The sequence below is a fragment of the Nerophis lumbriciformis genome, linkage group LG27 (genome assembly GCF_033978685.3).
Source record: "Nerophis lumbriciformis linkage group LG27, RoL_Nlum_v2.1, whole genome shotgun sequence".
Lineage (NCBI taxonomy): Eukaryota > Metazoa > Chordata > Actinopteri > Syngnathiformes > Syngnathidae > Nerophis > Nerophis lumbriciformis.
The window spans coordinates 16387051-16408528 of NC_084574.2; the positions used below are offsets into that span (position 1 = coordinate 16387051).

Here is a 21478-nt window from a genome sequence, read left to right on the forward strand (position 1 = left end):
AAATGAAAGTCTACCCGGCGCAGAAACCAGAAGAAGAACAAGGCGGAAACTAGTGTTTTACGCGTGTAATATTTCATCCAAGTTGTGGACTATTTACAAATAAATTTAAAGTTGTACATTTTAAGGAAAACTATTTGCAACGACTCGTCTTCGGGAGTGCGTTGCCTCCATGTGTCGAATGTTGCTACTGTTAACTGTGTGATATCGTCTGTAATACCAACAAGCATACCGAGCTTATTTTCCAGTTTTGACAAGTAACAATATTAACCATACCGGATTTATGGCATCGCAGATGGACGACAGCCATAGAAGGTTCCTGCAGTCCCTGATGCGCAGTGCTATTATTGACGAGCAAACTGCAAAGAAACTCCATCGCCATTGTTGTAGAGTACACGCTAGTAAGTCATTGCACAAAAGACTACCGACTGTCGACACTAACGACTACTGTCTGATTTGTTTACATTGCAGCACGTTATGCCGCCGACCAACTCGATGACTATTTAGACACCATCAACTCTCATCTGCAGCCGATGTTCATGCAGATTCGAAAAGGCATGTGCGAGGAAAGCGGCGTGCAGCACTACGCCTTGGTGAGCTGTTACAATTTTTTTGATTGATTGATTGGGACTTTTATTAGTAGATTGCACAGTACAGTACATACTATGTACAATAGACCACTAAATGGTAACAGCCGAATAAGTTTTTCAACTTGTTTAAGTCGGGGTCCATGTTAATCAATTCATGGTACGAATATATACTATCATCATAATACAGTCATCACACAAGTTAATCATCAGAGTATATACAATTAATTATTTACAATCCGGGGGTTGGGGCGGCGGGGTTAGGTTGGGTTGCTATCATCATACTTCAGTCATCAACAATGATATCATCTGAGAAATGGATATTGAAACAGTGTAGGTCTTACTTCATAGGATATGTACAGCAAGCAGTGAACATAGTGAGCTCAGAAAGCATAAGAACAAGTTAGGACTGGGCGATATGGCCTTTTTTTAAATATCGAGATATTTTCAATCAATCAATCAATGTTTATTTATATAGCCCTAAATCACAAGTGTCTCAAAGGGCTGCACAAGCCACAACGACACCCTCGGTACAGAGCCCACATAAGGGCAAGAAAAAACTCACCCCAGTAGGACGTCGATGTGAATGACTATGAGAAACTTTGGAGAGGACCGCATATGTGGGTAACCCCCCCCCCTAGGGGAGACCGAATGCAATGGATGTCGAGTGGGTCTGACATAATATTATGAGAGTACAGTCCATAGTGGATCCAACATAATAGTAAGAGTCCAGTCCATAGTGGGGTCAGCAGGAAACCATCCCGAGCGGAGACGGGTCAGCAGCGCAGAGATGTTCCCAACCGATACACAGGCGAGCGATCCACCCCGGGTCCCGACTCTGGACAGCCAGCACTTCATCCATGGGCACCGGACCTGTGTGTCTCCCCCTCCACAAGGGATAGGGGGAGCAGAGAAGAAAGGAAAAGAAACGGCAGATCAACTGGTCGAAAAAGGGGGTCTATTTAAAGGCCATATCGCGATACACGATATATATCTCGATATTTTGCCTTAGCCTTGAATGAACACTTGATGCATACAATCACAGCAGTATGATGATTCTATGTGTCTACATTAAAACATTCTTCTTCATACTGCATTAATATATGCTACTTTTAAACTTTCATGCAGAGAAAGAAATCACAACTTTAAAAAATCACTATTTTTTTCATATGGTGTTGATCTGGAAATGTTTGCCTCAGCATTTTGATGGTGTGGGCGTTTGGCACCGAACAGAGATGTTGACATGCGGAGTAAGCACTGTTCATTCTCTAGCAGGTGACTTAAATGATGCTACATATTAGCAGTAATGCTACTTTTTATAGCAACGCTTTCGTCCCACACTTGACAAGTTACGGTTGTCTGTTCGACATATTCCCACTTGAAGCCAAACCACCGCCTGCTGTTTTTTGGGGGAATTAATTATGTCTACATTTGTTACCAGATTCGCACCTTCTTTCGCTCGTATTACCGCTAGCATCACAGCTAACGTTAGCTATGCTGCTACCTCTCTGCCGCGCGAGGGTGTATACGAATGTGGCGTATGACGTGACAGTATGTGACGTGTGTAGAAGCTGTGCTTGCTGTCTGTGAGAAGGAGAGACAGGAAAGAGTGAGAAGAGCCTGTAGTGTAATGTCCGCAGCTAAAAGCAACTGCGTGGGAACGCATACTCGAATATCACGATATAGTCATTTTCTATATCGCACAGAGACAAACCTGCAATATATTGCGCATATCGATATATTGCCCAGCTCTAGAACAAGTATATACATTTGATTATTTACATTTGATTAATTACAATCCGGGGAGGTGGGATCTGGTGGGGGGAGGGTGTTAGTTTAGGGTTGTAGTTGCCTGGAGGTGTTCTTTTAGTGCGGTTTTGAAGGAGGATAGAGATGCACTTTCTTTTACACCTGTTGGGAGTGCATTCCATATTGATGTGGCATAGAAGGAGAATGAGTTAAGACCTTTGTTAGATCGGAATCTGGGTTTGACCTGGTTTGTGGAACTCCCCCTGGTGTTGTGGTTATGGTCATTTATGTTAAGGAAGTAGTTTGACATGTACTTCGGTATCAGGGAGGTGTAGCGAATTTTATAGACAAGGCTCAGTGCAAGTTGTTTTACTCTGTCCTCCACCCTGAGCCAGCCCACTTTGGAGAATTGGGTAGGAGTGAGGTGTGACCTGGGGTGGAGGTCTAGAAGTAACCTGACTAGCTTGTTCTGGGATGTTTGGAGTCTAGATTTGAGGGTTTTGGAGGTGCTAGGGTACCAGGAGGTGCATGCGTAATCCAAAAAGGGATGAATGAGAGTTCCCGTTAGAATCTTCATGGTGCTTTTGTTGACCAGAGAGGAGATTCTGTCGAGAAATCTTGTTCGTTGGTTGACCTTTTTGATTACTTTGGTTGTCATTTTATCACAGGGAAGATTAGCCTCTAGAATGGAATCTAGGTAGGTGACCTCATCTTTCCTGGTGATAACAATGTCACCCAGTTTTATAGTGAAGTCATTGACTTTCTTAAGGTTGATTTGGGACCCAAATAGGATGGATTCCGTTTTACCTAAGTGTATGGACAGCGTATTGTCAGCTGCTAAACGTAGGAATGCAACGATTATCATACGATTACAATCTTGAGTAGTAATCACGGTTTAACGATCATCGGCCGAGTCATACCAAAGACTATAAAAATGGGACCTATTACCTCCCTGCTTGGCACTCAGCATCAAGGGTTGGAATTGGGGGTTAAATCACCAAAAATGATTCCCGGGCGCGGCCACCGCTGCTGCTCACTGCTTCCCTCACCTCCCAGGGTGTGATCAAGCGTGATTGGTCAAATGCAGAGAATAATTTTGCCACACCTAGTGTGTGTGTGACAATCATGGGTACTTTAACTTTTGAACTTTAAATCATGATTACTGTGCATTAATTAATGTCACAACAAACATGTATAAAAGTACTTTTTCATTACTTAAAATGTTTCAATGTACTGTCAGAAATATCAGTAGTCAAATAACCGTACAAAATACAGTAGTACCTCAACTTAAGCCTGTAATTGGTTCTGTGACGGAGCTCGTAACTCAAAACACTTGTATCGCAAATCAACGACTCCCGTTGAAATGCATTAAATCCAGTGGTGTGCCGTCAAGGCCAGCCAGGTCTTCTCTGCTGGCCTCACATAACCAGAAATCATGATCATAATTAAAGATCAAATTATTTTCTAATTTACTTTCCCTAAATATCCAAAATTATTCATATTTATGCTCCTGTCAGTGCTGTTGTTTTTTGTTTTAGTTTTATCCAATCAGAATTCAGCTAGCTTATGTTGCCATGCTGTACCAAATCTGCCAGACGTCTTCAGATTCAGCAATGCAGCCGTCCGTGCACTGTAATCGAACGGGGACATACAGTGATAGACAGTTGCCATAGCCAATCAGATCACGTTCTAAACATATGCTATAAGAAGACTGTAATTGATCATCTAAATCCTGTCCAGGTTAACATGACTGAGACAGACGTCACCAGAATGACATCCGATTACGCCGACCATGAGTTGGAGCTCTTCAGGAAAATTGTGCGTTGAATTATTAAGTATACCAACTATTTTGTGTTCTATTTGCTCCCATCTCTCAAATGCACATGCATTCTAACCCAAGGGCTGAAACCTAAATTCTTACATGTAAACACCGTTCCTGTTAAGATGGATCTGATTGTGGACGCTGACTTTGGCACGGCATCCTCCACGGAAATTTTGAATTGTGCCCTCACACTGAGCAAAAAGCCGAAGAAGAAAGACACAGAACAGCTGCTGAATCGACTCGTGCATGACAGTTGGCTCACGGAGGTAAAAATCACACCACATTTTTGTAACTGATATAACTGTCATCTCTTGCTTCTTGTTTATTTTTCTTTGACGGACAACCTATTTCTCACTTCTTTCATAATACGGTCTTTATTACCTTTGTAAAGCCACGTTCTCTTGTACAGTTGGTCCTTGGGTTCCATTCCTATGCCAGAATCACAATCAGCTTTCAGGCTTAAAGAGTTTATTGTCTTGTGCACAATAGAAACATGTTTCATTTGTACAGTGAAATAATGTATTTGTTGTCCACACTATTGCACAGTACAGTAAAGAAGGGAGGTAATTAGGGATGTCCGATAATGGCTTTTTGCCGATATCCGATATTCCGATATTATCCAACTCTTTAATTACCGATATCAACCGATACCGATATCAACCGATATATACAGTTGTGGAATTAACACATTATTATGCCTAATTTGGACAACCAGGTATGGTGAAGATAAGGTACTTTTAAAAAAGAAATAAAAAATAAGATGAATAAATTAAAAATATTTTCTTGAATAAAAAAGAAAGTAAAACAATATAAAAACAATTACCGTATTTTTCGGAGTATAAGTTGCACCGGAGTATAAGTCGCACCTGCCGAAAATGCATAATAAAAAAGGAAAAAAACATATATAAGTCGCACTGGAGCCCGGCCAAACTATGAAAAAAACTGTGACTTATAGTCCGAAAAATACGGTACATAGAAACTAGTAATTAATGAAAATGAGTAAAATTAACTGTTAAAGGTTAGTACTATTAGTGGACCAGCAGCACGCACAATCATGTGTGCTTACGGACTGTATCCCTTGCAGACTGTATTGATATATACTGATAAGCATTGCAGGAACCAGAATATTAATAACAGAAAGAAACAACCCTTTTCTGTGAATGAGTGTAAATGGGGGAGGGAGGTTTTTTGGGTTGGTGCACTAATTGTAAGTGTATCTTGTGTTTTTTTATGTTGATTTAATTAAAAAAAAACAAAAAAACCCCCGATACCAATAATTTCCGATATTACATTTTAATGCATTTATCGGCCAATAATATCGGCAGGCCGATATTATCGGACATCTCTAGAGGTAATAATATGAAAAATGTAAAATATATATAAATACAAATAAAATGACAATATTTTATGCAAAAAATGTGCTGAGAAGGTGACAATGTTAATATTGTGTATAAGTGAACAGAAAAATGTAAGATAGATTTAAATTATTTTTTACAAAAATGTAAATGGAATCAGCACAACACAGTACAGTATAACAAAGTATCCATCCATTTTTTACCGCTTGTCCCATTCGGGGTGGCGGGGGGTCGCTGAAGCCTATCTCAGCTGCATTCAGGCGGTAGGCGGGGTATACCCTGGACAAGTCGCCACCTCATTATATATCGTAATAACTTTCTAAAACAAATACTTACATATGATGCTTTTGAAGGCAAAAATAACAAAAAGCTTACGTACAGTTGAAAAAAATGCAGCTTTCAGCAAAGATGTGACTGAGAAACTGATTTCCAACCCTGGCCATCGGCAGATTATTAATGCAGTTAGATTCTTAAAAAAGTTGAGTGCTGTCCTAGACATGATCTTTGGCTAACTTTTTTTGCAGAAGATAGATGGATAGATAGTACTTTATTGATTCCTTCAGGAGAGTTCCCTCAGGAAAAAAAAAAGGTCCTTTAAACAGAGATTGCTCCTGTAACTCTTGACAAAATAAAGAGACCAAAATCAATACTATCCTATAGAGGACGCTGGTGCTCTGGAATGAACAAAATAAGACTAAAAGTGAAGGGAGAAGTCCAGTCCTCTGTTCCTTGGTTTTCTGGAAACGTCCCTAAAACAATTTTGTTGAATATCCCTGGTGTACACACCCTTTTAAAGTTATTTGCTGTTGTTTTTTTTTCTTACAGTAGTTTTTCTCTTTAGAGACAGGGTGAATACTGCTTGTCCACCAAATGTATTATTGAGATGGACTCATACATTCGCACCATGTATCAGGATCAGGTCAAACAGTGTCACATCTGTCGCAACATCGCCTTCCAGGTGAATCTCTCCAATATTTTTGCATCTTCTATTATTTTAAAAATGACAAGAATATTACCTTTTGTTACATAGTTGCATTGAAGACTGTGGTCTTTAATACTTCTGTGTCAAACCTACTAATGAGCAATTGACTCGATTTCTTTTTTTAGTGTCAAATCTGTGAGAATCCAATATGTGGAATAAAAATACACAACCCATGTGTGGCCAGATTCTTTAGAGGAGCAACAGAGCCTCGGTGCCCCGCCTGTGAGGATTTTTGGCCGCATGAGATCCCCCGTGAGTGCATTATCATATACCGACAAACAGTACACACGCCATTTTTACATTGAAAATAATCATATTCTTTTATCAATTTCAGAAATTGAGGAACGTCCAGCCAATGAAGACCTGTGAATCACTTTTGTTAAAAAAAAGTTTATATTTTTAAACATACAATACACAATTTGGTTATGTCTTGTTTGTAATTTGTGTTTTAATAACATCTTCATCAACATATCCGAACCCCTTTTAAAATTGTTAAGAAAGCAATAAATTTCAAGTTTTAAAAAACTTAGTGGCTTGCAACATTTGTAGTAAAATACCTCAGAAATGTGCTAGCGTGTGCCCCAAAAGATGTTGATATCACCCAGCAACCTTTTATTCGCATTCCCTCTTGGTGGCAACATTATGTGCCGTATTTTTCGGACTATAAATCGCAGTTTTTTTCATAGTTTGGCCAGGGGTGCGACTTATACTCAGTAGCGACTTATGTGTGAAATTATTAACACCCATCCATCCATCCATCCATTTTCTACCGCTTATTCTCTTTGGGGTCGCGGGGGGCGCTGGAGCCTATCTCAGCTACAATCGGGCGGAAGGCGGGGTACACCCTGGACAAGTCGCCACTTCATCGCAGGGCCAACATAGATAGACTGACAACATTCACACTCACATCCACACACTAGGGCCAATTTAGTGTTGCCAATCAACTTATCCCCAGGTGCATGTCTTTGGAGGTGGGAGGAAGCCGGAGTACCCGGAGGGAACACATTAGCGTAAAATATCAAATATTATTTAGCTCATTCACGTAAGAGACTAGACGTATAAGATTTCATGGGATTTAGCGATTAGGAGTGACAGATTGTTTGGTAAACGTAAAGCATGTTCTATATGTTATAGTTATTTGAATGACTCTTACCATAATATGTTACGTTAACATACCAGGCACGTTCTCAGTTGGTTATTTATGCCTCATATAACGTACACTTATTCAGCCTGTTGTTCACTATTCTTTATTTATTTTAAATTGCCTTTCAAATGTCTATTCTTGGTGTTGGGTTTTATCAAATAAATTTCCCCAAAAATGCGACTTACACTCCAGTGCGACTTATATATGTTTTTTTCCTTCATTATTGTACATTTTCGGCCGGTGCGACTTATACTCCGAAAATTACAGTAGTAGTTTTACATAAAAATAACAGCACTGGAAATATGTTTTTTCTCGAAAGCCTCTCTTGGGGAGCTCAGGACACAATATTGCTGTCATGTAACAAAGATGCAAATACTAAACATTTTAAATTAATATCTACATCTGCCTGCCAGGTATTGAATGTGGCTGCTATGTGGCCTACTGCACGCATGATGGCGCTGTTGGTAAAATAGTTGATGGAACTAGCACTATTGACAGCGTTCTGAAGAGTAAAATAACACATAAATGGTTATGTATGATCTCTTTATGATTATTTATAGTCTCTCAATTTGTTTTGTAAATTATATTTTCTTAATGCTTTACCGAAAGCCACAATAAATGTAACACATAAGCTAATCTTTGAATATATTTACATTTCTATTCAGTATAACAATAACTCACCAGAAGATCATCAATGCATATGGAAATTGTATACAGTATTAGCAAGTTACAATATTTTACACTGCAGGTATTTTTCATTTGTTTTGTTGTTCCTCTTATTTATTTTAGGTATCTAATAACATTAGATAGCAATGATTGCCTAAATGTATATGTTTATTTCAACAAAAGAAAATTAGTCCATTGCCTAATAATATTCCCAACTATGCATTTATAAAATGTATACAACGAGGGATGAAATCGTCCACACTTTATAGAATATACTGTACATTGAAATTGTGATAAACGAAAACTAGTTTTTTTTAAACAAAAAACATGTTCGGTCAACTTCCATAAATTATTTTTTCTTTCTAGAAGCCACCAAGTTTTAAATTAACAGTAGGTAGTGGACTATTTTGCTCAATCACTCAATTGCAGGTATTGTATTTACATCTTCTTGTAATACTTTACAATGATGAGTATTATCTTGAATGTGTTAAATTCATATATTTTATTTTATTTTATTTATATATGAAGAAGCAGATAAACAGTTTTTGACCTACAAAATGGTCTGACTACACATAACTTATTAATGCTACTAATGTAAATTGCAGTCAGTTAAATTTGGGAATAGATAAAAAAACAAACTACAAAATACATAGTTAAAACTAATATGTTTGCAAATCAGCATGAATAAATAATTCTCAGGAAAAAACAAGTGTACAAATTAAAATACCTTATTTCCTTTGTCACAGTGTTTGTTATTCAGCCTAATTGTCATTTGAATGACTTTTGTCTGTGTGTGTTGTTTCCCTTGACAACAAACCAGGACTGTCGGCCTCTCACACTGTGTTCATGGCACCGCTGTCTCGGAAAAGACAACCACTAGACAACTCGCCTTGATGCCCCCCCTTCCCTCCCCCCCCCCCCACACACACACACACACACACACACCAAGAAAAGGTCAAAATAATAAATGTAGCCTCAATTGATGGTTTGGCAGAGGGGGGGCGTCAGTGCAAATTTTTGGACGAGAGCTCCTCCAAAGGACTAATGAATTCATATATCTGAGCATGGCCAATGAGGGGAAACAGCATGGCCTCTTTTTCCCAATGAAAAGGTTGAACTAAATCTACTGCAGTGCCTCTCAAAGCCATCACACTCCTAAACAAACTTGTCTGCTTAAACCTCTTTTTCTCTTGCAGACCTACATCTTTATACACACCATCTCCCAGTGAGCAGAGCCAGATTAACATGGATCAGTGCGTTGACTCGTCCCTTTGTGGTATGTCACTAAAATGTAAATGGTTGAATATGTTATAAAGTTTCCTGTCTGTTCACACATCAAGGACAAGTAGTTCTGGCTAAATGAGGGCCCTAAACAGATATTTATTTTGAGCTCACCCCTCTATTCCAAATTTTTTCACAGTTTTTTATTTATTTATGCGAAATGATTTATATTCAAACTTGAATTTAATTTGATGCATGATTTGTCACGGGGGAAATGTTTTTTATTAACTTTTATTTGGTAAAAAACCCAAAAAATACAATTTAACAATAATTAAAACTAGAGGTGGGTATCTTTGGTCACCTCACAAGTCGATCCAATATCCGATTTAACACAATTATTGATTGAAACCGTTTTTCGCAATGTTTTATTTGGTAAAGTAATTATAATAAAACTTTTTTCAGGTTAACGGTTACAAAACCTACTTTTGGTTGCTGACGTATGACGTACGAGCGCAGCGAGTAAGCATGGCAATGACATATAAGTGTCTTTCTAAAACTTGATTCTTAAAAAAAAATTTACACGAAAAAAAATTATATTAAAAAAAAAAAAGATTTAAGATTAAATGAATAGGAATGACGATTTGGATGAGCACCCCTAATTAAAACATACCGTATTTTTCTGACTATAAGTCGCAGTTTTTTTTCATAGTTTGGCCGGGGGTGCGACTTATACCCAGGAGCGACTTATGTGTGAAATTATTAACACATTACCGTAAAATATCAAATAATATTATTTAGCTCATTCACGTAAGAGACTAGACGTATAAGATTTCATGGGATTTAGCGATTAGGAGTGACAGATTGTTTGGCAAACGTATAGCATGTTCTATATGTTATAGTTATTTGAATGACTCTTACCATAATATGTTACGTTAACATACCAGGCACGTTCTCAGTTGGTTATTTATGCCTCATATAACGTACACTTATTCAGCCTGTTGTTCACTATTTTTTATTTTATTTTAAATTGCCTTTCAAATGTCTATTCTTGGTGTTGAGTTTTATCAAATAAATTTCCCCAAAAAATGCGACTTATACTCCAGTGCGACTTATATATGTTTTTTTCCTTCTTTATTATGCATTTTCGGCCGGTGCGACTTATACTCCGGAGCGACTTATAGTCCGAAAAGTACGGTGCATTTGCATATATTACTGACATATCGCTGGCAGCACAATAAGTATGTACAGGGAACTAGTGTTGTCCTGATACCAATATTTTGGTACCGGTACCAAAATTATTTTGATACTTTTCGGGACTAAATCTTACGGTACATTAAACATATGTTTCTTATTGCAAGTTTGTCTTTAAATAAAATAGTGAACATACAAGAAAACTTGTCTTTTAGTAGTAAGTAAGCAAACAAAGGCTCCCAATTTAGCTGCTGACATATGCAGTAGCATATTGTGTCATTTTCCATGCTATTATTTTGTCAAAATTATTAAAGACAAGAGGTAGAAAATTAATTATTAATCTACTTGTTTTATACTTTTAATATCTGCTTACTTACGCTTTTAAAATGTTCTATCAAAACTTCTGTTATAATGTAATAATCACTTATTCTTCTGTTGTTTGATACTTTACATTAGTTTTGGGTGATACCACAAATTTGGGTATCAATCCGATACCAAGTCGTTACAGGATCATACATTGGTCATATTCAAAGTCCTCATGTGTCCAGGGACATATTTCCTGAGTATATAAACATAAAATACATTTTAAAAAAAGGAAAGAAGATGTTGTGATGCCAAAAAATATTGACGTATTCATAGTAGTATCGACTAGATACGCTACTGTACTTGGTATCATTATAGTGGATGTTAGGTGTAGATCCACCAATGGCGTTTGTTTACATTTTGACGCACTGGTACCCTTCAGAGGCGGTATAGTACCAAAAATGATTCATATAGTATCGCGGTACTATACTAATACCGGTATACCGTACAACCCTACAGGGAACTATGCAATTATAATCTTATCACTGACGGAGTAGGAAGGGGCGAGGAATATGTTTGCGTAAAATTTCATATGATGTGCCCTGTCATTCATTAGTTGCCATTTTACGCTTATACACGCAAAAAACGGTCTCCACGGATCGCTATACCCTACATGCAGCGCGTGTTCAACGCCAAATTAAAGAAACATGTATTTTAATTTAGCATGTTTAGCCCCCTACAAAGAAATTAACTATCCAGAATTGTGATATACGTTTATTGTAACAAACAAACAGAATGTAAAAAAATCATTAAATAAAAATAACATTAAAAAAACGTTCATAAGATAATTTGTATTTGGAAATAAGCAGTCATGGGAGAGTGAAGCCTTTATGGATCACAAACGAAAATGTTGCTGCATGGTGACATCAATCAATCAATCAATCAATCAATGTTTATTTATATAGCCCTAAATCACAAGTGTCTCAAAGGGCTGCACAAGCCACAACGACATCCTCGGTACAAAGCCCACATAAGGGCAAGGGAAAAACTCACCCCAGTGGGACGTCGATGTGAATGACTATGAGAAACCTTGGAGAGGACCGCATATGTGGGTAACCCCCCCCTCATGACTTGTCTTGAAGGGGTCCTCAGTGTACGGTTGTGGTCTGATGTTTACATTTACTCATGGAAAGGGGGTTTTTAATGATGTATTTGAATTTGTAAAATGGTGGTTTAGAAACCAGTTACCACCGGGTGACTTCTAGAAAGTACATAACATAACAAGCTAGTCTTTTAAACGGTGTTCAGTACTGGTGTTCTGACGAGACATGCACCATGCGTTATTGTGTTAGGGGGCGTACCAGTCGACTGACAGAAAAGCAAGCCCTAATAAGCAACAACAGGTAAACAAAACGCAAACAAACTTTAATAACTTCGGATAAAAACAAGCCCAAAGTTGCTCATAATAAGATGACTTGACAATCATTCAAGCCATTTGTTTTGAAAATGGGTTTATTATTTTGACGCTTCAGTTTTAGTTACTTCTTCTGGCAAAGTGTAATTTTTCAGTCAATTTAGGCAGATTAGGCAATTTATGACATATAAAAATGTAAATGATGACTGAATTATTTTCTCAAAATGTTTATGGGAAAGGGTTAGGGAGACGCATAGGTTGGTTGTGTTTGTGTAACAGATGGGGAACTTGGATTATGAACACTTCTGGATTATGGACACTTCTGGAACATTGGCATTTCATAAAGATTTTTATTCAAGAACTTTATTTTTTTCTTTAGCTTTTGGATTGAGTGTTTTCTCAAATCAGAAAGACTTTTCTTGCTCAATGAAGATCCAAAAGGGTTGAAAATAACAGCAAAAAAACATCACACTTTTGGTACAGGATCAAATACTTATTTACATCATTAAGATAAAACTTATATTACATATTTATTCACATTATGTACAATAAAGATCAGTGTTCAAAATCAGCAGGGGGTCAAATACTCATTTCCCTCCCTGTATTATTAATGCATATACATAATGTAAAGTTGTTTTTACTATTACTATTGTTTTTACTAAATGTAGATACTTTTTCTTATGCTTTCTGATCTCTCTCTCTATGCCCACTACTTGCTGTACATATCCTACCAAGTAAGTCCTACACTGTTGCAATGTCCATTTCTCTGAAGATGCAATTGTTGATGACTGAAGTGTTGATAACAACCAAATCTAACCCCCCCCCCCCCCCCCCCCCCTCCCCCCCCCCCCCCCCCCACATCCCGGATTGTAAATAATGTAAATAATTCAATGTATATACTCTTAAGATTATTTTGTGTGATGACTGTATTATGATGAAAGAATATATCTGTATCATGAATCAATCAAGTGGACCCCCGACTTAAACAAGTTGAAAAACTTATTCGGGTGTTACCATTTAGTGGTCAATTGTACGGAATATGTACTTCACTGTCCAATCTACTAATAAAAGTCTCAATCAATCAATCAATCAATCAAAGGGTATATACAACCCCTGCACGACATATGGAATCACCAGACTTGAAGGATGTTCATTCAGTTATTTAGTTTAGTAGAAAAAAAAGATAACAGATATGACACAAAACTATAGTTATTTCATCTGGCAACTTTCTGGCGTTAAGAAACACTAAAATAAATCAAGAATATAACTTGTGGTAGTCAGTAACAGTTTCATTTATAGATCAAGCAAAGTAAAAAAAAATATGGAAACATCTTGTAAACATTAATCTCCAAAACTAACAGCTGTTATAGATTAAATCTGTCCATTAGTCTGAAGTTAAAAAAGAGTGTTCACACCTTGGAGAGCTGTTGTACCAGGTGGACTGACATGAATCAAGGCTCCAACGCAATTGAAACAAAAGGGAGAATTATCAAACTTCTTCTAGAAGGTAAATCATCAAGCGATGTTGCAAACGATGTTGATTGTTCACAGTCAAATGTGTCTAAAATCTGGACCAAGTACAAACAACATCTTTAAAAGGCAAGTACACTGGTAGACCAAAGAAAACATCAAAGCAACAAGACAGAAAACATAAAGCAATATGTCTTGAAAACAGAAAATGCACAGCAAAGCAAATGAAGAACAAATGGGCGGAAATTTGAGTCACCGTCTGTGACTGAACTGTAAGAAACTGCCTGAAGTAAATGGGATTTAAAGGGGAACTGCACTTTTTTTTGGAGTTTTGCTTATCGTTCACAATCATTATGAAAGACATGATGATGGATGTAACTTTTTTTTTTATGTATTCTAAAAGTAAATAAATGCGATCAAAAGTCTGCTTACAACGGAGCCTATGGAAGCCGCTCTATTCTGCCTATAAAGCCCTATACATCCAAACACCTCCATTAGGGTTTTGTATACATGATGTAAGTATATATGTAATGTAGTAACAGGCACATTAATACCGTATTTTTCGGAGTATAAGTCGCACCGGAGTATAAGTCGCACCTGCCGAAAATGCATAATAAAGAAGGAAAAAAACATATATAAATCGCACTGGAGCCCGGCCAAACTATGAAAAAAAAACTGCGACTTATAGTCCGAAAAATACGGTAATAACATTTAATATTTATGTATTTTGCGCATTATTTTGAAAAACGCATCGGCGACATTTGCTTTTTTCGAACTCCATCACTGATTATTTTTCAGTCCTTTTGTCATCCATAGTTGATTGTTTTTCTTTAGTTTCTTACTAAGTGGTTTCAGTGGATAGTGTTTGTCATAAAGCATCTCGAAAGTATTAAAAAAATTATCATATGCATCATCTACACAATTTTCACTGCATACATTGTTCGGTTCTCATCGATTCTTATTTGGAAAAAGGAAAACAAAAAGTTGGATTAGCATCAATTGTATGTAGTTTAGAGGTAACATGAGTCACATAGCATAGAAAAAATAACATTTGAAAATAAATATAACAAATACATATTCTGCTGTAGAATTGAATGAATGGGTTTCAGATCAGGGGATGTCATTGTGGTTTATGCAGTCATTTGAGGCACCTGTGATTAAGGATAAATAAACTTTGAACTGACTTTGTCGTCTCCCTAAAAAACATACTGGTGAAACTCAAAACATTGGTTTGTTTAGATTTACAGTACAGGGTGAAACTATCATATACATAAAATGCAACTCATTATTATGGCTTACAGCTTATGAGCACCTTCAATTGAAAAGCTAAAAAAAATGTGGGGTTTTCAAAAACTGTAAGCCGCGATCATCCAAATTATAATAAATAAAGGCTTGACATATCTCACTTTGCATTAGTTTATATCACATATTAGTTTCACATTTGAAGTTGAATTGCTGACACGAATGGAATTCTACACTTTTTCACCTGTATAATGGAAATGACTGAGTGAAAATGTGGTTAAAGGACAAAATGCAACTTTTGTCCGACTACAATTGAACATTCACCTCTTGAAAATCAGGAGCACTGTAGCAAATTGGTTTAAGCTTTCGACCACAAACGTATTCACTGCTTGTTCGTCTCGCGTGTATACTCTTCCCTGCCTGCAGACGTGTACTCGAGCTAGTACTTACTGCCCGCCTCTGAGCCATTTAAACTCTGTCTCTCGCCTTACGCATCTAAATGAGAAGGCATTCATCTCATTTTCACAAATAATAGCGCTAACATGATAGGGAGTTAGTACCTGTTGTATTTACGGCAGATGACATGCTAGCATTACTGCAGCTAGGATGATATTGGCGTGGTTCAAAACGCAACTTTCATTTATAGTTGTTGCATGCTGTGTGTTCAATCTTGCAATTATTACAAGTCGCGCTGTTGCAATGTATTATTGTAAAATGTAGCCAGACTTTAGAGAGTTTGTTCCGCCCAGGCGCTGCTATTTTGCTGTCTGACGCCGCTACGCGCAAGTTGCGTATAGACGTCATTCCCAACAAAACTGCCTATAACTCCCAGTAGGAATGTCGTAGAGACATGAAACAAAAACCTCTATGTAGGTCTCACTTAGACCTATATTTCATACACTGACAACCCCCAGCAAAAATCAACAGGAAGTTTGCATTTCCCCCTTCAAAACGAAAGTTGTGTAAAAACAGTCACCTTTTTGAAAAATTATCTCCTCTGAGCGCGTTTGTTGTGTCGGCTTCAAATTAGCACAGGAGAGAGATTGAACCTTCTGATTAAAAGTTGATGAAAGAGTTTTAATTACTGCTCCGGTTTGGATTTTATGAGCCCTCAAAGTCGGTCCCGTCCATCGCTGCTTGCAGCTTTAATTAATATTAATATTGTGCTGTTTTGGGCCAATGTTGTTCATATGTCACCTTTGACTTCCCGTAACCCTTAATTAATTTTTTTGTCCTGTCCTGCTACTCAGGCAAATTATATTGTTGACGTAGATGCCCATATCGGCTGTACAGATTTACTTTACAAAAGAGAAGTGTGGGATACATCTCTCGTTGCCGGATTTGTATTTGACTTTATTAAATGGATTTATATTATTATTTGGTGCAGTCGGGCCGTAGCAGGAGAGGATAGAAAGAGAAAAAAAAGGAAGACAGAGGGGGAAATTGCGGGGACAAGAGGAGGATACGACAGAGAGACAACAACAGAACACCATCAGTGAATAGGATATGTACAAATATGATGGTAAAGGTGATCGCAAAGAAGCAGTTAGTGAAATAAATACGAATGATAATGAGCATCATTACACTACAAATGGACCAATACAAATACCAATAGAAATAGCACTATTGATAATGAATACTAATAATTACCCTCTGTTATCAAGAATACAATAGTTTCAAATGCAACAATACATATATGTAATGATAACTTGAATTACAAAAGAAAGCAGATAAATGAAGTGGAAGAAAGAGAAGTGAACTATATTAACCTTGTAGATTGTTATAGTAACAATAGGTTAAGCTTTGTCAGTGTGCTGTGTTACCCAGTTTCCCCTAGGGGAACAACGTTAATATATGTTTGATGAAACGTGATTATATGCATGAGTGTATGTATGTATGCATATGTGCTTGCATAAGTACAGTATGTGTATATGTGAATGTTCAAACACCATAGAGGGCTGTAACATTTTAGGTTCTGAGGCAGGGAGAATGTTTTACTTTTAGACAGATAAGATACTGTAGATGTTCTTTATTCCTTTTAGCTATTAAGTTTTGTGTTAAATAACCACAATATCTGTTGATGTATGTTACTCTATGCCATTGTCCCTACAAATAGGGTAGGTGTTTTCTTTCACACAGAACGACATAATTTTTTATTTTAGCTTTGAATGCTGCCAGTTATTGAAAGACTGTTAACCTTAATATGGATATTATTCTTCCTATTAGATGACACTCACAGCTGCACTCAACACATTGAACATCCGGAAGCTTCTGCAGGCTGAGTGACATGCGCAGTGTGGTCACAACACATCACCACGGCAACCATCTTTCACAGCGAGTCCCCAGCAGCATCACTGGCTCGCGATCATCTCCCGTTGTCCGCAGAGCAGAGAAAACCGCAGTAAGTTCATTCTCATGTTTTTTCCATTTCTGGCTGCAGCAGATCGTTTTAGTGGACAAATAGAGGTTTAAATACAACAGGCGCGCTGGTGTCAATGTCATTATAAGGACATTTTTGTCTTCATAGATTAGTGCAGGTTAGTCATAATCATTTTATGCTGATAACAAGGTTGGTACCTACAGTGTAGATTTAACTGCATTATTTGAGGGTTTAAGTCCTTTAAAAAGTGGTAGTGTTGATGCTCTTTGTCTGACTGCGCCTCCTTATCTGTGTAGCTCTAATGCAGCAAGTTCAGATTGACATGAGCAGTGAACCTAAACTTGAGAGGCATACAGTAAGCAACACATCAACATTGGTGTCTTACTGTACATCTAGATTGTTGAACTGCTTAATGTCATCTTATTACCATCCTATCATTTTATGAAAGCTATTTACAGCGTTTTCATTTACCTCAAGCGTGAACGTGTGGTGTTGGAGGTTTTCAGCTAAGTTGTTAATCACAGATGCTGATCGCGATGATTCATCGCTCTCTCACTTCCAGTGGGGGTTAAAATCCACCCACACATGGAGAACATTGCATTCCTTCAGTGATGTCCCTCTTTAGAGAGCTATTGCTGACTGATTCTGTGCCTGAAGAATTTATGGGCATTGATTTTATTTTGACTTACCCCTTAAAGGGAACTGCACTTTTAAAAGAAATTGCCTATCATTCACAATGCTTCTGTGAGACAAGACCGCTCCTGTCTTTCTCTTTTTTGTGCATTCTAACTAGTGAAAAACCGCTAGCAAGAGGTGGATAACAATAGAAGTAATGGGGATTCAATCTATGCGACCTAAAAAGCGCTCTAAAAACCTCTAACAATGTTTCATATACCGTATTTTTCAGACAATAAATCGCAGTTTTTTTCATAGTTTAGCCGGCTTATACTCAGGAGCGACTTATGTGTGAAATTATTAACACATTACCGTAAAATATCAAATATTATTATTTAGCTCATTCACGTAAGAGACTAGACGTATAAGATTTCATGGGATTTAGCGATTAGGAGTGACAGATTGTTTGGTAAACGTATAGCATGTTCTATATGTTATAGTTATTTGAATGACTCTTACCATAATATCAATCAATCAATCTTTATTTATATAGCCCTAAATCACAAGTGTCTCAAAGGGCTGCACAAGCCACAACGACATCCTCGGTACAAAGCCCACATACGGGCAAGGAAAAACTCACCCCAGTGGGACGTCGATGTGAATGACTATGAGAAACCTTGGAGAGGACCGCATATGTGGGTAACCCCCCCCCTCTAGGGGAGACCGAAAGCAATGGATGTCGAGTGGGTCTGACATAATATTGTGAGAGTCCAGTCCATAGTGGATCCAACATAATAGTAAGAGTCCAGTCCATAGTGGGGCCAGCAGGACACCATCCCGAGCGGAGACGGGTCAGCAGCGCAGAGATGTTCCCAGCCGATGCACAGGCGAGCGGTCCATCCCGGGTCCCGACTCTGGACAGCCAGCACTTCATCCATGGCCACCGGACCTGTGCCCCCCCCCCCCCCCCCACCCCCCCTCAAGGAAAAGGGGAGCAGAGGAGAAAAGAAAAGAAACGGCAGATCAACTGGTCTAACAGGGGGGCTATTTAAAGGCTAGAGTATACAAATGAGTTTTAAGATGGGACTTAAATGCTTCTACTGAGGTAGCATCTCTAATTGTTACCGGGAGGGCATTCCATAGTACTGGAGCCCGAATAGAAAACGCTCTATAGCCCGCAGACTTTTTTTGGGCTCTGGGAATCACTAATAAGCCGGAGTTCTTTGAACGCAGATTTCTTGCCGGGACATATGGTACAATACAATCGACAAGATAGGACGGAGCTAGACCGTGTAGTATTTTATACGTAAGTAGTAAAACCTTAAAGTCACATCTTAAGTGCACAGGAAGCCAGTGCAGGTGAGCCAGTATAGGCGTAATATGATCAAACTTTCTTGTTCTTGTCAAAAGTCTAGCAGCCGCATTTTGTACCAACTGTAATTTTTTAATGCTAGACATAGGGAGACCCGAAAATAATACGTTACAGTAGTCGAGACGAGACGTAACGAACGCATGAATAATGATCTCAGCGTCGCTAGTGGATAAAATAGAACGAATTTTAGCGATATTACGGAGATGAAAGAAGGCCGTTTTAGTAACACTCTTAATGTGTGATTCAAACGAGAGAGTTGGATCGAAGATAATACCCAGATTCTTTACTGATTCGCCTTGTGTAATTGTTTGGTTGTCAAATGTTAAGGTGGTATTATTAAATAAATGTCGGTGTTTAGCAGGACCGATAATCAGCATTTCCGTTTTCTTGGTGTTGAGTTGCAAGAAGTTAGCGGACATCCATTGTTTAATTTCATTAAGACACGCCTCCAGCTGACTACAATCCGGCGTGCTGGTCAGCTTTAGGGGCATGTAGAGTTGGGTGTCATCAGCATAACAATGAAAGCTAACACCGTATTTGCGTATGATGTCGCCTAGCGGCAGCATGTAAATACTAAAGAGTGCAGGGCCAAGAACCGAACCCTGAGGAACTCCGCACGTTACCTTAACATAGTCCGAGGTCACATTATTATGGGAGACGCATTGCATCCTGTCAGTAAGATAAGAGTTAAACCACGACAAAGCTAAGTCTGACATACCAATACGTGTTTTGATACGCTCTAATAAAATATTATGATCGACGGTATCGAAAGCAGCGCTAAGATCAAGAAGCAGCAACATAGATGACGCATCAGAATCCATCGTTAGCAGTAGATCATTAGTCATTTTTGCGAGGGCTGTTTCCGTAGAGTGATTTGCCCTGAAACCGGATTGAAAAGGTTCACAGAGATTGTTAGACACTAAGTGTTCATTTAGCTGCTGTGCGACAATTTTTTCGAGGATTTTCGAAATAAAGGGAAGGTGGGACACCGGTCGGTAGTTTACCATGAGGTCAGGATCAAGGTTAGGTCTTTTGAGCAGAGGATGAATAACCGCTTTCTTGAATGCTAGGGGAACAGTGCCAGAGGAAAGTGATACGTTTATAATATTTAGCACTGATGGACCTAATAATACAAAAAGCTCCTTGATAAGTTTCCCAGGAAGTGGGTCAAGTAAACATGTTGTTTGTTTTATCCCACTTACACGCTGTAATAGTTCCTCTAATGTTATTTCATCAAAAAGAGAGAGACTATTTTGTATTGCAGTATCCGTCGTAGATACAGTTGTATCTGTGTTCATAGAACCCAGTTGTAGCTGGGATGCGTTGTCTTTAATCTCCTTTCTTTGTCTTTAATCTCCTTTCTAATGAGTTCAATTTTTATATTAAAGAAATTCATAAAGTCATCTGCCGAGTGGGTGGAGCTATTGGGAGGAGTCCCTTGTTGGGTTAGCGATGCTACTGTACTAAACAAAAATTTAGGGTCGTTTTTGTTGAGGCGGATGAGATTTGAGTAATATTTAGCTTTAGCTAAGGTAAGCATGCGTTTATACGATATTAAACTATCACTCCATGCTTGATGGAAAACCTCAAGCTTGGTCGCGCGCCATTTGCGTTCCAACTTTCTACATGATAATTTATGAGCTCTGGTTTCCTCTGTAAACCATGGGGTGCGCCTTTTAGGGGCCCTTTTTTGTTTTAGCGGTGCTATACTATCAATGGTTTTGCGCAGGGCATTGTCAAAGTTGTTAGTGAGGTTATCAATAGAGCCGACATAATTTGGGAATGGTGCCATTACCGAAGGCAGTAGGTCAGCAAGAGTCATCGTTGTGGCGGCATTAATGTTGCGGCTGCTATAGCAGTTATTATTATTATTAGTTTGTTGACAATGAGTCAGAACTTCGAATTTTATAAGGTAATGATCGGACATTACTTTAGTATACGGGAGTACCATAACTTTGGAGGTGGTGA

At 38.2% G+C, this 21478-nt stretch overlaps 2 protein-coding genes across 3 annotated transcripts in view; both read left to right on the forward strand.

Moving 5' to 3' along the window:
- The first annotated feature begins 4 nt into the window (after positions 1 to 4).
- On the forward strand, positions 5 to 6921 carry nsmce1 (NSE1 homolog, SMC5-SMC6 complex component). Its single transcript, XM_061922778.2, has 7 exons — positions 5 to 398; positions 469 to 590; positions 4074 to 4151; positions 4278 to 4421; positions 6352 to 6468; positions 6618 to 6744; positions 6827 to 6921. Exons 1-7 carry the CDS (start codon positions 281 to 283, stop codon positions 6859 to 6861), a joined length of 741 nt encoding a protein of 246 aa, XP_061778762.1. The 5' UTR covers positions 5 to 280; the 3' UTR covers positions 6862 to 6921.
- Positions 6922 to 9511: 2590 nt separating this feature from the next.
- Positions 9512 to 21478, forward strand: part of caly (calcyon neuron-specific vesicular protein) — a 29750-nt gene continuing 17783 nt past the window's right edge. The window contains exons 1-2 of one of the 2 annotated variants that reach the window (XM_072916382.1): positions 9512 to 9578; positions 17370 to 17544. In XM_072916382.1, coding sequence (XP_072772483.1) covers positions 17431 to 17544 — 114 coding nt within the window. In that variant the 5' untranslated portion in view covers positions 9512 to 9578; positions 17370 to 17430. The remainder of the gene's footprint in view (positions 9579 to 17369; positions 17545 to 21478) is intronic. The other variant, XM_072916381.1, reaches the window with a different exon arrangement.

Excerpts from the sequence above, each read along its gene's own strand:
- nsmce1 (XM_061922778.2), top strand. The coding sequence starts at position 281 with ATGGCATCGCAGATGGACGACAGCCATAGAAGGTTCCTGCAGTCCCTG. Across the intron at positions 399-468 it reads TTGTTGTAGAGTACACGCTA|CACGTTATGCCGCCGACCAA; the intron begins GTAAGTCATTGC and ends TTTACATTGCAG. Across the intron at positions 4,152-4,277 it reads TGGAGCTCTTCAGGAAAATT|ATGGATCTGATTGTGGACGC; the intron begins GTGCGTTGAATT and ends GTTCCTGTTAAG.